Genomic DNA, 13,290 nt, shown 5'->3' with positions numbered 1-13,290 from the left:
TCTGGGGTGGGAGGTGCTGTTACCAGGACCCGGTGTTGCCGGACAGACTCCTGCCCTGATTTCCAGGAATCCCTGCAGCTCCTGGTCACTCCAGTCTGCTCCTTCTCAGATGGGGGAGGGCTCCTTCTCAGAGGGGGGAGGGCTCCTTCTCAGAGGGGGTGGGGCTCCCCAATCCTCCGGCAAGCTTCTCAGTGTAGTGATGCAGGTCCAGACGCGACCCAGAGCCGGGCTTGCACCTGCACTGGGGGCTTCAAATATCACAGCTAGCTTCCCTGTTATTTAAGAGGTTATATAAGGTCATAACAGCCCCCCCCCTCACACACACACAGGTGATTCATAAATACTGATGAATTTTATCAAGAAAGCCATTAATATTTCAAATGTACACTTGGAAAGTCAGTAGGTTTGGCCTGTTTGTGCTCCACAGTTTGTAAGGCAGTCCCTCCTTAATGGGAGTTAAGAGCTCCATTCGCTCCCTGTCGTGTCCTGGTCTGCCACCTGGAACGTGAGGGTCAAAGTCCCAGCTATCTGAGCCTCCTCGCCGCCTCGGAAGGTCGTGTCCAGTCACATCCGCAGCGGTTTATCGGCTGCCTGATGGGTGACCAGAGGCCTACAGAGTAACCAAACTGTATGTTTCATGGTTGACGGTCAGTCTCGCTCCATTTATCTCTTTATGTAACGTTGGCTGTTACGTGGCTGCGCCAGATCATGTGACCTCAAAGCCAGCGACATCAAACAAAAACCACTAATGAGGTGAAAAGTAATTAGTGACAAAGGTGCGCAGGCTGTCTGACAGCTGCTCGCAGTAGAGCTTTTCTAGACGTTAAACGCACACGCTCTCGCACGCGTCGTGATGCGTATGTGATCACGTGGTTCACCGCGCCCGCTGGCTTTAGCGCACACGCACGCTCTGTCCCGCCGATCGCCTTCTCTGCGCTACACGTGCGCCGTGATGCCCGGCTGCTCTGACGGGATGAGTGCGGTTTCACCACTTGTCAGTCAGGAATGCGCCAGTAGGAGTATGTTTACACAAAGCAGGATCGCGGGGGCGGAGTCTGAGCTGGACCGTCACATGTGCGCTTCATTTCAGTGATGTGTCTAAGCCGCGCTCCCACCTTCCGCCATGAGGGGGCAGGCTGGGCCGGGACAGACTTTGCGAGGCGGTGGGTGGGGCAGACTCATCGTCATCTGTTGCGCTGGCTTTTTAGCAAACCCACGGGGCTGCCCATGTCAACGGCGCCGCAGACAGCCGGAGGGAGTGACTGCGATGTGCCGACGTGTGGCCCCGTCGATTTCGGCTGGCCCTGCGGTCTCGGTGTTTCGTTCGCTGTGTTCTTTCGGCCACTGTGCCCCGGCGCCCCTGCGTGTTCATGCAGGATCCAGTGTAAGGAAGCGTGCTGGTGCAGGAGTGGGGGTGTGACAGTTTCCCGTCACAGCGCAGAAATTTCACTCACGCTGTCTGGACACGTTCGCACGCGGTCCTCGCCTCCACAATTAGCGAGCCAATTTGGGCCCTGTCTCCTCCAGCTGCCGCATGCCCATTGGCTGCCTGCTTCACTCCAGCTGTGGTCTGGATGTTCTCTGCTGTTCATGGGCGTGTAAACATCACCTCTCAAGCTCACGGTTAGCTCAGAGATTTCTGTGGTGCACTGGGACACTAGGGGCCGGTGAACGGCAGTGTTGGTCCAGCGTTCAGGGAATCGCTGCCCAAGATTTGTATGGACATCCCGGAGCAGGCCAACGTCAGTTGAAGACTTCGGTACCTGGCCTCAGTCCCACAGTCAGTGGCCACATCAAGAAGATGCCACTAGATGGCGCCATCCCACCTGCACTAGCCTGCTATTTGGGTTGCATTGTTGTGTCATGCTTGGTTACTCTGCATATAGTTATTTTTTTTTTACATACTGCTTGTTTATCTGAATCGTTTTAGACTTGTGTAGCACCCCCTGCTGGCTGAGACTTGCGGTCCAGGTAAGGACAGAGGACAGTCTTTGTGTGCTTCAATGTCTCCTGAGGGCCAAGGCTTCCAGGCACAGTAAAGAGGGTCTAGATTTAGGTGCCCATGCTTCTGTGTGAACGCCGCCCTGGCCAACGTGACAGTGTGAGGGTCAGCAGTTCATTGACCCCGATTAGCTCACGTTCCTGAGCAGGGCCACCCTGTGCCACTGTCGGTGGTCATGTGATCACAATTTGCACTATTGTGCATTGTCTTCCCTCATGTGACTCCAGGACAAGGCAGCTTTATGCTCGTCTGCATGTGTGTGTGCGTGCGCCTGCACACACACACACACACACACACACACACACACACACACTGCTACAGCACCAGCGATGCCCCAGTAACGGCATGTAAATGGGAGATGGGAGCTGGACCACTGCCGTCTGCTGATGCACTAATCCGCCCCCCCCCCCCCGCAGGTGGACTACGCCAAGGTGCTGCACTACGTGGGGGCGGGGGTGGCCTTCCCTACCAGCATGCTGTTTGTGGGCCTCCAGTCAGCGCTGACCTACCGGCTCGCCAAGACCCAGGCGGAGTACGGCGTGGCCCATGTACGCCTAGGGATGGCGCTGCTGGCCTTCGTCTCCCTGGTGCTCAGTATCCTTCTGGCTGTGTGTGTGTGTGTGTGTGTGTGTGTGTGTGTGTGTGTGTGGTGTATATTAATGTCCCCCCAATTTGTGAAAAACCTACAAATTCAGTTTTATAAAAATCTGTGACTACAATCAAAAAACTAAAAATGCTTAAAGTCTTGTGTTTAGTTTGGTCACTTATGGTTAAGGTTAGGGCTGGGTGGGGTTAGGGTCGTCATTGCTGGGATTAGGGTTATGCCCATAGAAATGAATGAATAGTCCCCACAAAGATATGAATACAATCATGTGTGTGGGTGTGTGTGGAGGGAATGTGTTTACGCCAAGGCACTGTATGTTGTGAACTTGACACCTTCCAAAACATTCATTACAGCATTATAGATGGTAATGGCTTTTATGGCTTCGTAAACACTGCCCCCTGCTGGTAGCTCCTTGACCTCCTGCCCTCCAGGTGGCGCCTTCTTTGTTCAGGAGAGCTTTGCGCTGCAACACGCCTCGGCCATCTTCGAGTGGGTCTTCGCCGTCATCATCATGCTCTTCTACGGAACATTTGCTTTCGAGTTCGGGGACGTGTCCAGCGACACCCTGATGGTGCTGGCCCGGGGCGGGGGCTCGCGGGGCCCGTCCCGCAGTGAGCGCAAGGCGGAGGAGTTAACGGGGCCGAGCCTCCTGCACCCTCCCGAGGGCGTGTCCATGCTGTAGTTGAGGACTGGGTGTCCAGAGACTTTCTACCAGCCGGACATGGGATCTGCCACTGACGAGATGGCAGGGGGACCTTCAGGAAGAGCAACAGGAGCTTCCTCCTCCCTCACTGGAGCTCACAGAGGGTGTGGCCAAAGCTTTGCGCGTGGCTGACCTGCCGAAGCTTCTCTGTTTATGAGAACCAAAGACCAAACTGGCCTCCTGACTTCTCAAGGTCCAGCAGAAATGACCGGCAAGGAGCACAGGGACCCTGAAAGGCCCACCAAGGGTTCCTTCCAACCAAAACATACCGCCCCAGAGCACTTCTCGCAGGGACCAGGATGGACACCTGGGACTTCGGCAGAGCATGATGGGTAATGAGACATTTTGCAGGAGGGAGCAGGGCGTCCAGTGTGACTCTCAGACTCCTCCTGTCCCGGGTGCTTGACGGAGTAAAAAAAATATTGGGGACAACATACAAAGTATGTGCTAATTTAATTGTTTTTAGTCAATTAAATGTACATTTAAATTGACGGCATTTAATCCCACACCAGTTTGTTGAAAGCTGCTGCTTTTTCCAGCATAAAGGGGTAAAACCTGATAGTGTTTTTAGTGAATGTAGTATTTGCTTATTCCCAAGGAATCACCATCGTTGTGGTTTAGAGGCGTGGGCCTGTAATGGAAACGGAAAAGGGCGATTGGCTGTAACGTAAGCTCTCATATCCCCACCACAGTGCTTTCAAATGCAAGAACATAAAGTTCACATGTAAGTTGCTTTTAACTATGCAAGGAAAACAGCCCTAAGCTACTGTTTTTGACCAAAAAAAAAAAAAGGTTTGCCAAAATATACATTGTGATGTGCTGGTATGATAATTTTAATAGTACCTACAAAAAAGGACAAATACAGCCACTCTACGGCCAGTCTGCCTGCTTCAGTCTCCTGTATTTTTTAAGGATCTCTTGTTCAATGAAAGGCTGACACCTTGTGGTCAGAAGAGGTCACTACATTGTTCGATTTTGGTAGCTTTTTTTCTTGTGTCGCACCTTATAGCAAGACTACAGATTCTCTTTCAGTAAAAGTCAGCAGGTGTATTTTACCTTCAGGGCTGCTGTCTTACAGAAATGCACCAAGCCGTGATAGATGTGTATTCCTATCCACTTTTTTTTTTTTTTTTAATTTGTCTCTTCTGTCTCTCAGGAAGATCCAGTACAACTTCTTACCCGCTTGTAGTTGGAGTATCAAAAAATATATAATTTTTTTCTTGAATCCAGAAACAAAGGGACAATGTGTTTTTAGATGTGCAGAGATATTAGCACGTTAGCATTTTGTATGTCTTAATTACAGTGTCCAGGCCACGCTTTACTGAGGATGTGTCATGGATGTGCAGCGTTATTATATTAGTATTTGCTGGGATGTGGACATAAATCCTGGATGGCTGCTGCTCAGCCTCCAGGAGTGTGAGCTTGGAGCAGGGAGACAGTGATTCTGCTGCTGGCGCGAGGGTCACAGGTGACTTGGAACCGGCGCCAGGTAGCTGCTGGATCTCTGCAGTGGGGGCCATGGGCAGGCATCTGGTGCCAGTTGGAAGGTGCAGATTCACAGGGGTAACTAGAGATTTAAGGTGATGTCTCAAGAAGGTCGAGAACCACAGGAGCAGAAAGATGTGAGCCTTACCTACCCTGGTGAGAAGCCTGTGTCACTTCCAAGCCCTCTCTCAGCTAGGGTGGGGGCCAGTGGAAGAGGGAGGGCATGTAGCGAAATAGCAGAGATGGGGGAGAATCAATGTGCCTTAAACGATGGCAAGTATCTCACACATGCAGACGTGGCTGCGGAACTCACTGGCCTTATACTCACTGCATGCAGTGAGGTGGCTGAAGTCTGGACAGTGAAATCTTGCAGTGATGTTTTGTGCCTTTTTTCCACTTTCAAACCAAAGATTTAATCCTGTGATTTTATGTTAAACTGTTCAATACGTGTTAGATTTTCTAGAGGTTGAAAAAAGTTTTAAGTAGCAGTAAGGAGGGACAATGTTGCTTAGATTATGTAAGACTTTGAATTGTACACTCAATAAAAAAATCCAGAAAAAGCTTTATTTTCTTTCTGATTTTATGTTTACATCTAAAAAAAAGAAAAGAAAAAAAAAACTGAAAACATGCAATTTTAAGTGAAACTACTAATTTTGTGAAAAATTATTTACAATTTTAGATTTCTCCAAAAAATCTAGTTCAGCCAGTCTTGTCCAGAAAGGGCCGCAGTTTATGTGGGTTTTTGCTGCAGCTCACTAATTATATTACCAGTCAGAGGACTGGCCGGCTGAGGAGTCCTCACACCTGGGTTTGAACAGCTGACCTAAAGGTTACCCCAGAAACCTGCACACACACCGGCCCTTTGCAGGTAATATTGCCCAGCCCTAATTTAGAGGATGTAGATGAATGAGGGCTGTAAGAATAGAGCCTTGGTCAGCAAGCAGCACCTTGGTCTGCCCTCAGGAGACCAAACGTTAACGCTGAAGCCGTAGCGGATTAAATGAGAATTAGCCGTGGGGAGACTCCCCAACCTGTGCGCAGTTAAAATGTTTCCCTCCTGCAACACGAACACGAAACATGTGATGTTACTTAGCTCCCTGAAATTGGTCCCTGACCCCAGTCCCCGGGGTCAGGTGGTGAGCTTGTTTCATAACTATGCCTTTGCTCAGTTTCGTGCTCAGCCGCCCCAGGCCCCAGGGTCACGGGACATTTCTGGCTCTCACTATTGCTTTATCATATCAATACAACATGGTGGCTCGTGTTTTGTAAGGCATTTGTTAGCAGTGAGACTGTGCTGACATTTGGTTTCTGATGAAAATGCAGAACTGGCACTCGAACTGCAGAAATGTAATTCCAGATTTTGGGGGGGGGGGAATATTTTAGCAATTTCTACACACTTTGTTTTAGGAATCTCTTGAATTTTTGCCCATGTTCAAGGAGTCGAGGCGTCTCACTAAAAAGTGAAACGTGCATCATCCAGGACACTGAGAAGCACTGGCTCACAAATACACTGTTTCAGGTCCAGCTCATTTAAGCAACATCAAAGCTGGAGCAAAAGCACGAAAAAATTAAACGTTAAATGTAGACTGGCCACCAAACTGAACTGAAAAGGACAAATAACACAAGTGTACAAACTGGTACCACAACTGTGCTTCCCAGAACTAGCATTTATATGGCAGTGAAGTCACTAAGCCGTAGGATTGTGCTTGAACTGAGAATCAAAGTCAGAGCCGTGATGATAATCAATCTCCAATTAGTTAAGACCAAACATATGGCTACATAGCGGCCATTAGCCTACAGCCATTATGAAACGTTACCTACATGCCTTGCAATTACAGGGATGACTTTTGCTACCAAAATCAAAGGGTATTCTCATCAGATGTGGTCACGGCGTACAGAGAACCTCATTCCGTTTATGAATGCTGGATGGAACACGGTGCATGCCGGACGCTTTTATGGTCTAAATGAAGATCTGACTTGTGGTACACATGGACTCCTGGAACAGCAGACAGACTATTGGACCTTAGCAGGAGTCCCCCAACAGGTCCCACGTCATGTTCTGATGGGTCATATGGTCTTTGGACTGATGCATCGCTGATATTTAGACCCAAAGGTCTAGATGTGAGATATCTGAGGCACGGTGAGGGTGCTCCAGCTCCAGTGTAACCCAGAATCATTCTTATCTTTGGGTAACTGGTCTCATTGACTTTGGAATATGTTAGTCTAAAATTATCACATGACGCTGATGCGTGCAAGTCAGCAGAGGTTAAAAACAAACTAAGGCCAGAACATCCTACGTGTTTCTCACGGTTGCTCTGGCCTCTTTTTGGGCAGGATGTGTCATTTCCTGCTGCATGTCATAAAGCGTGGAAGAGCTTGGTGCAGGATTGGTCATCTGCTAATTCTGCCTAATCGCTGAAAGGCATTCCTGTGAAATATATAGGTCTAATTTCATTGTCCCCTATAGATAAGTTTGGGTAATTAGATGTCCAACCTGCAGACGCAGGCAGTGACTTAAGATGACAAAACACAAACCAGCTTTTAACTGGTGAGCCTGTACTTCGGTTACCATGACAACAACTGGCTAGCAGGCTAAAGGTAATGTTATGACAGGAAAATGTTCCAAACAAGCTTTTTAAATATATACTGAATTATTATACTAAAATACATTGTTTTAAGCATGGGTACTGAAGAACATCTATTGAAAGAATTGTTCTAAAAAGAAAAGACTTGTTGAGCACCCTAATTTTTTTCTGGCATTGATTGAAAAATAAACAGAATAGCGAGGTATATGAGGTAATATGCTGGTTTCTGACTGATTTGTGACTCTGTGTGTTTGGGCGGCTGACGCTGGCAGCTGGGTCTTGCTGTAACGTATCTGGCTGGTAGCAGCAGGCTTCCTGCCCCCTTCACCGCACGGGTCTGGTGACTAGAGCGCCAGCTCCTTTGCCACCTCCCAGGGGAACTCCTTCCTGCCAAAGTGGCCATAACACGCTGTTCGCTGATAGATCGGCCTCTTGAGGTCCAGGTCCCTGAGACACAGAGAGGACTTTGATAAGCATCTGATGATGCAATCAGGTGCATAATGAGACAGCATGGTGATGCACTAGTGATACAAGGCCAAAGCATTTGAACATGCTATGTTATTATTATTATTATTATTATTAGTTGCTAGTCATTGTAGTGGAAATATCTGCTTTTAACTGCACCAGGAAAAGCAGATTCCTAAGAAATCATAAGGTTGACCTACACCTGCAACATGCGCGAAACTGGGAAGCAGAGAATGAACTCGTTCTCTGGAGCCCACCTGACGATGACGCCTGGCCGCAGGTCAAAGTTCTTGTGGACGATCTCCAGGAGTTCCTTCTCTGTCTTCTGAGAGGAGCCGTAGGTGAAGAGGGAGATGGACAGGGGGTGGGCCACCCCAATGGCGTAGGATACCTGCGCGGTACAAGAAGGGTCGTGCCACATGTCTGCACCAGGTCACATGCCCAGTCTGCATTACATAAGCTGCGGTATAAAGTGCTTGGATATCAGCCATGCACCCATTTGCCAGGAATAGCTGCTATAAAGAAAAAGCAGCAAGGAGGACCTGGGAAGTAGATCAGCCCTAAACAGTTGTTAGCATTAGCATCATTTTTACAGGGTCTTTCCTCGTTTTGCTTTATACTGTATTTCGCAACTTTGCAGAAACTTTCGGAAATTCATGTACTATGACGTCCAGCAAAAGTTGGAATCCTAGCTCTTTATTTACTGCACTATGTGCTATATTAGAGTAATAGATATGTATTCCACACAATTCCATGGAAATACAGCAATAGGAGTCAAATACCTCCTCCCCCCAGTTGATGGCGCTAAACCTCACCTGCACCAGTACCCTCTTGCACAGCTTGGCCTGGACCAATGACTTAGCAACCCAGCGAGCTGCATAAGCAGCAGACCGGTCAACCTTGGTGTAGTCCTTCCCGGAGAAGGCGCCGCCACCATGGGCCCCCCATCCCCCGTATGTGTCCACGATGATCTTCCTGCCAGTCACACCGGCGTCTCCCTGCCAACAGAGAAGCCGCCCATGTCACCGCGGCCAACAATCCACTAGAGAGTCTCCTCAACGGACCAACATTATCCCTCAACATTTTGGATCACAAACCATAACCTGTTTCTCTTGAATTTGTTCATGAGACACATCAGTCATCAGGAGACACTCATGCCAGACACAGATGGTAAGGCAACATCAAACATGTTCTTGATGTGATGGGGGTGTCATGGTTGCTGAGTCACCTGGGGTCCGCCAATGACAAAGCGGCCACTGGGCTGAAGGTGATATATGGTCCTATCATCCAGGTACTTGGCCGGAACCACTGCCTTGATGACCTTCTCCTTCAGGATCTGCTTCTGCTCCTCCAGCGAGACATCTTCATCGTGCTGCACGGAGATCACCACTGTGTGAACCCTCTTGGGCACCACTGCACCGTGCTCCTGGGTGTAGTGCACTGTAACCTGGAAGGAGGAAGACAGCTATGCTCACTGTCATGTTCTGCACTTGCTTTCAAAAAAGCATTGGCATAAACCAACTACAGGCAACCTCCATGGTCTACTTTCTTTGCCGAAAATCAAACTCAGCTATTTCTGCACAGTGACGTGGTATGAGCTAAAGAAAAATATACATAATTGGATATTTCCCATCCATGTAGGCTCTGAAATAAGGCTTTCTAAACCAGGTCACACAGTTGTAGAGTTAGTATACATGGAAGCTCAGGATGAAACCTTAGAAACCTTAGGCCACACTAGCTAAGGGCACTTGTGCATCTCATTCATTGGGCTCCTGATCTAAGGAATCTCAAGAACTCCAAAATAGCACCAGGGTTTCAGTTTCCAAGCCAGGCCAAACTGAGTGTTGGCGCTCTTAGAAATGCCAAGGGGTTGAGCAACAGGTGGATGTTTCCCCGAATCTCCATTCCTTACGAGGTCGCTTGCAGTCCATCCCACCCATACGTCTGAGTGGTGTGAAAATGAGTGGCTTTCCCAGCAGAACAGATTTCGGCAGGCTTCTGAATCACTGGGGCTGTCTTACTATGGTCATGCTAACTACTGTAGCTCATCCAAAATTCAGCATTACTGCCAGTATCGCAATCCACGGTGTGCAATGATCTTCCAAAACATCACTGCAATCTCGAATAGAAAGCAACTTGTCAGTACAATTGCTCCCACCTGGGTTTGGACTCTGGTACCTGAGTTTTGGAGTCCGGACGAAGCCAAGGGATGGTGCCATCTCGCCTGAGCTCTGCCATCTTAGAATTGAGTTTGTGGGCGAGGACGATGGTGAGAGGCATGCACTCCTCAGTCTCGTCGGTGGCGTAGCCGAACATAAGACCCTGCATGAAGTCCAAACAAAGGGATTAACCTGTATGACTAGCCAGAGTTACCCAAAGGATTTGTCTGAGCAGGGCACCACTAACTATCTCTCTATATGAAGACTAATCAGTTTTCATGGTCCAGATCTGCGATGACCTTACACTATCTTGGACAAGACACAGGTATCCTTATATTAAAATTTCATTGGCTGTTTGAAGGGGTGTGGCTCAGAAGAAGAGTCAGGTGACCTGGTTTGTGTGTTAATTTGATCCACCTCTCCCTTATTCATGAGTGAAGACATAGATGCATTCTGTGGTTTCCTGACTTACAGTAAAGCTGACTTGACCTTGATGCACACCAGAAATCCTGTTTCGGTGTACCCGAGACCTTACCTGGTCCCCGGCACCAATGTCCTCCTCGTCTCGGTCTATGTGGACACCTTGGGCGATGTCTGGAGACTGCTGCTCCAGGGCCACCAGCACATTGCAGGTCTTGTAGTCAAAGCCTAAAGGCAGATGGAGAAGCTGAAGAATGGGCACCTCCCTAAATCAAGGTTCCCCAATCCCTGAGGGCCAGAATCCAACAAAGTTGGATTTCCCTGCTGAAAAATACCTTAATCAGTTACCAATCTATCAAATGCGTGTGTCTGAGTAGGGGAATCTGCACACTGTTTTACAATGTGGCTCCAGTACTGGAACTGGGGAACCCTGCCCTAAATCCACAGGTTTTCCCACAAGTTACTAGTAAAAGCATGTGACGGTGCAAAAGAGGGTTACAACATTAAAAAGTTTCAATGTCTTCAAAGAAATTTCTGGTTGACATAAAACCACTTGATTTCTAACAAGGGAACACATTGTAACATAGTTCATTGTAATATGTTGGATTATGGATCAAACACTGGAATTAATCCCAGGCCCAGATGCTTAAAGGAGGAATGTCTGATCAAAACCAAAAATTTGCTTCATTCTCATACAGCTTTCTTGAAGCTGCACTGGGACATCGTGAACTGGCCAGAAGCTTCCGCACCCCTACATACTCACACCTTTCTCAGAGTTGTCATAGCCGATCTGCTTGATTGTGTCTCTCACCACCTTCTGGTAGTCTATGTTGGCTCTAGACGTGATCTCTCCACAGAGCAGCACCATACCCGTCTTGCACACTGTTTCTGCAAGCCATATCATCCATTCAGAACCAACTCATATCCAAAAGGTCCAGTCACTCCAAACTGTTGATGAAGCTAGGCTTGCACAGACTCGAGCACTCACCACAAGCGACCTTGGCATCCGGATCCTGCCTCAGATGTGCATCCAACACAGCATCACTTATTTGGTCACAGATTTTGTCTGGAACAGGACAATTAGGGGGATATCTCATTAATATGCCTAAGCGGGAGAGTAAAGGGCGCAGTTCAGCTGTTCTTCCTGCAGGGGGTGGCAGGGAGCATCATTTTGCTGTTCCATGTTTACAGTTTTTCTCCCAGTGTAAAATCAATACGAGATCTGAATAGAGTTCAGATACAGTCTGCTTATCTGCCCTTTGGTACTGCAGGGAAAAAACTCAGGTAGCAGACACATTTTCAGCAAAATGTACATTAACAAAAAACACAAAAACAGGGGCCACTGTTGGGCAACAGTAAGTCTGTTATGTATCCTGCTAGAGGTTAGCGAGATAGCTCTGCAGGTCCGCCTCCTTTTCACGTGAAAGGGGGTGCTGTGGTGATCGTTTCACGGGTGGGGTAATAGAGTGGGAAAAATGCCACGAGGTGTTTATGCTTCAGAGCCTTCAGAAGTATTACAGCACATCCAAAATTAGACTCAAACACGCGTGTTCATATGTGCACATACTCATAACTGCATGTGTTGATGCTAAGGCTGAAATATGTTCACGTTGTCAGATTAGGGCTTAATATCCATAATCTAACAGAAGTACATTACTAACCTAACCAGTTAAACAAGGTTCCAGCCCTTCCTGTATGTCAGAATACTGAGGTACAGGTGAGGACACTGAAACCTTAACGGTAGTGGGGCTTGGATGAGCAGGTGTTGGGCATGACCTGTGTCTGTACAACATGTAGCGTGTTTAGGGTGTGGTGTGTGTGTGTGTGTGTGTGTGTGGGGAAGGGGTGTAGCTGTGAGTATTTGTGCATACACACGCACATGTCGGGGACCGCTCATTCATTTCTTTGGGAAAAATGCTAATGCTAACTATGACAACCTTAACCCCCACCCAGCCCTAACCATAACCATAAGTGACCAAGCAAAATACAACAGTTTTTGCATTTTTAGTTTTTTCAGTGCAGTCACAGATTTTTATTAAATTGAAGGGAAAAAAACGGGTGTACATCATGTTGTGGGGACATTGTGTCCCCATAAGGTGAGGTATACCCACTCACACACACACACACACACACAAACACACACAAACACACACGCACATGCACACATGCACATGCACACACACGCACGCATACACACACACAAACACACGCACACACACACACACGCATACACACACAAACACATGCACACAAACACATGCACACAAACACATGCACACACGCACACACATACACAAACACACACACACAAAAATACTCTCTCACACACACACTCACATACACCATACTACAGTACTACCATATGATGGGACACTTCCCAGCCAATAAAATACTACCTCCGGCAATTGACAGGCTTGTAAACTCACACTGTCCTGCCCAATTAATCACCAACCAAGGAGGTAACCAGCCTCCAGCTTCTGCAAAAAACTACAACCATGCAGGCTTTTCCTGGCAGCATGCTTGGGGGGTTGGGGGGGGGGGGTCCTCACTCACCGGGGTGGCCCTCTCCCACAGATTCTGACGTGAACATGAAAGACCCATCATCATGCAGGGCGTCGTACAGGCCGTCCACTGGCCCGTTCATGGCTGCAGAGCGCGGCACGCTTGGAGCGAAAGCAAAAAAAAAACACAGGGACCAAGAACAAAGGCTAAAAGAACAGGCTGGAATTCCTTCTCCTCCGCAGGCAGAGAGGCGGCGCAGGATTCCCCACTGCCCCCGGGGTACACTCTCTACCAAACCCCGCGCGGCTCGCTGGCGGTCCGGCACACGAGTCTCTGCCCACGGCACAGGCCCTATATATGGCCAA

The 13,290-nt window shown here is 48.4% G+C and overlaps 2 protein-coding genes across 3 annotated transcripts in view; one reads left to right on the top strand and one right to left on the bottom strand.

The window, feature by feature from the left end:
* Positions 1-5,355, top strand: part of LOC111848424 (transmembrane protein 150A) — a 21,664-nt gene extending 16,309 nt beyond the window's left edge. For both annotated transcript variants that reach the window (XM_023820400.2, XM_023820402.2), the window contains 2 exons: positions 2,419-2,596; positions 3,038-5,355. In XM_023820400.2, the coding sequence (XP_023676168.1) occupies positions 2,419-2,596; positions 3,038-3,288 (429 nt within the window). In that variant the 3' untranslated portion in view covers positions 3,289-5,355. The remainder of the gene's footprint in view (positions 1-2,418; positions 2,597-3,037) is intronic.
* mat1a (methionine adenosyltransferase 1A) lies at positions 4,375-13,290 on the bottom strand. The gene is made up of 9 exons (XM_023820399.2): positions 12,977-13,290; positions 11,412-11,489; positions 11,189-11,311; positions 10,539-10,651; positions 10,023-10,166; positions 9,073-9,291; positions 8,660-8,842; positions 8,102-8,235; positions 4,375-7,826 (listed from the first exon to the last, which is right to left on the bottom strand). Exons 1-9 carry the CDS (start codon positions 13,065-13,067, stop codon positions 7,724-7,726), a joined length of 1,188 nt encoding a protein of 395 aa, XP_023676167.1. The 5' UTR covers positions 13,068-13,290; the 3' UTR covers positions 4,375-7,723.

The sequence above is a fragment of the Paramormyrops kingsleyae genome, chromosome 20, assembly GCF_048594095.1.
Source record: "Paramormyrops kingsleyae isolate MSU_618 chromosome 20, PKINGS_0.4, whole genome shotgun sequence".
Classification (NCBI taxonomy): Eukaryota; Metazoa; Chordata; class Actinopteri; order Osteoglossiformes; family Mormyridae; genus Paramormyrops; species Paramormyrops kingsleyae.
The sequence above is the reverse complement of the archived record's forward strand: the minus strand, read 5'-3'. Positions and strand labels throughout refer to the sequence as shown.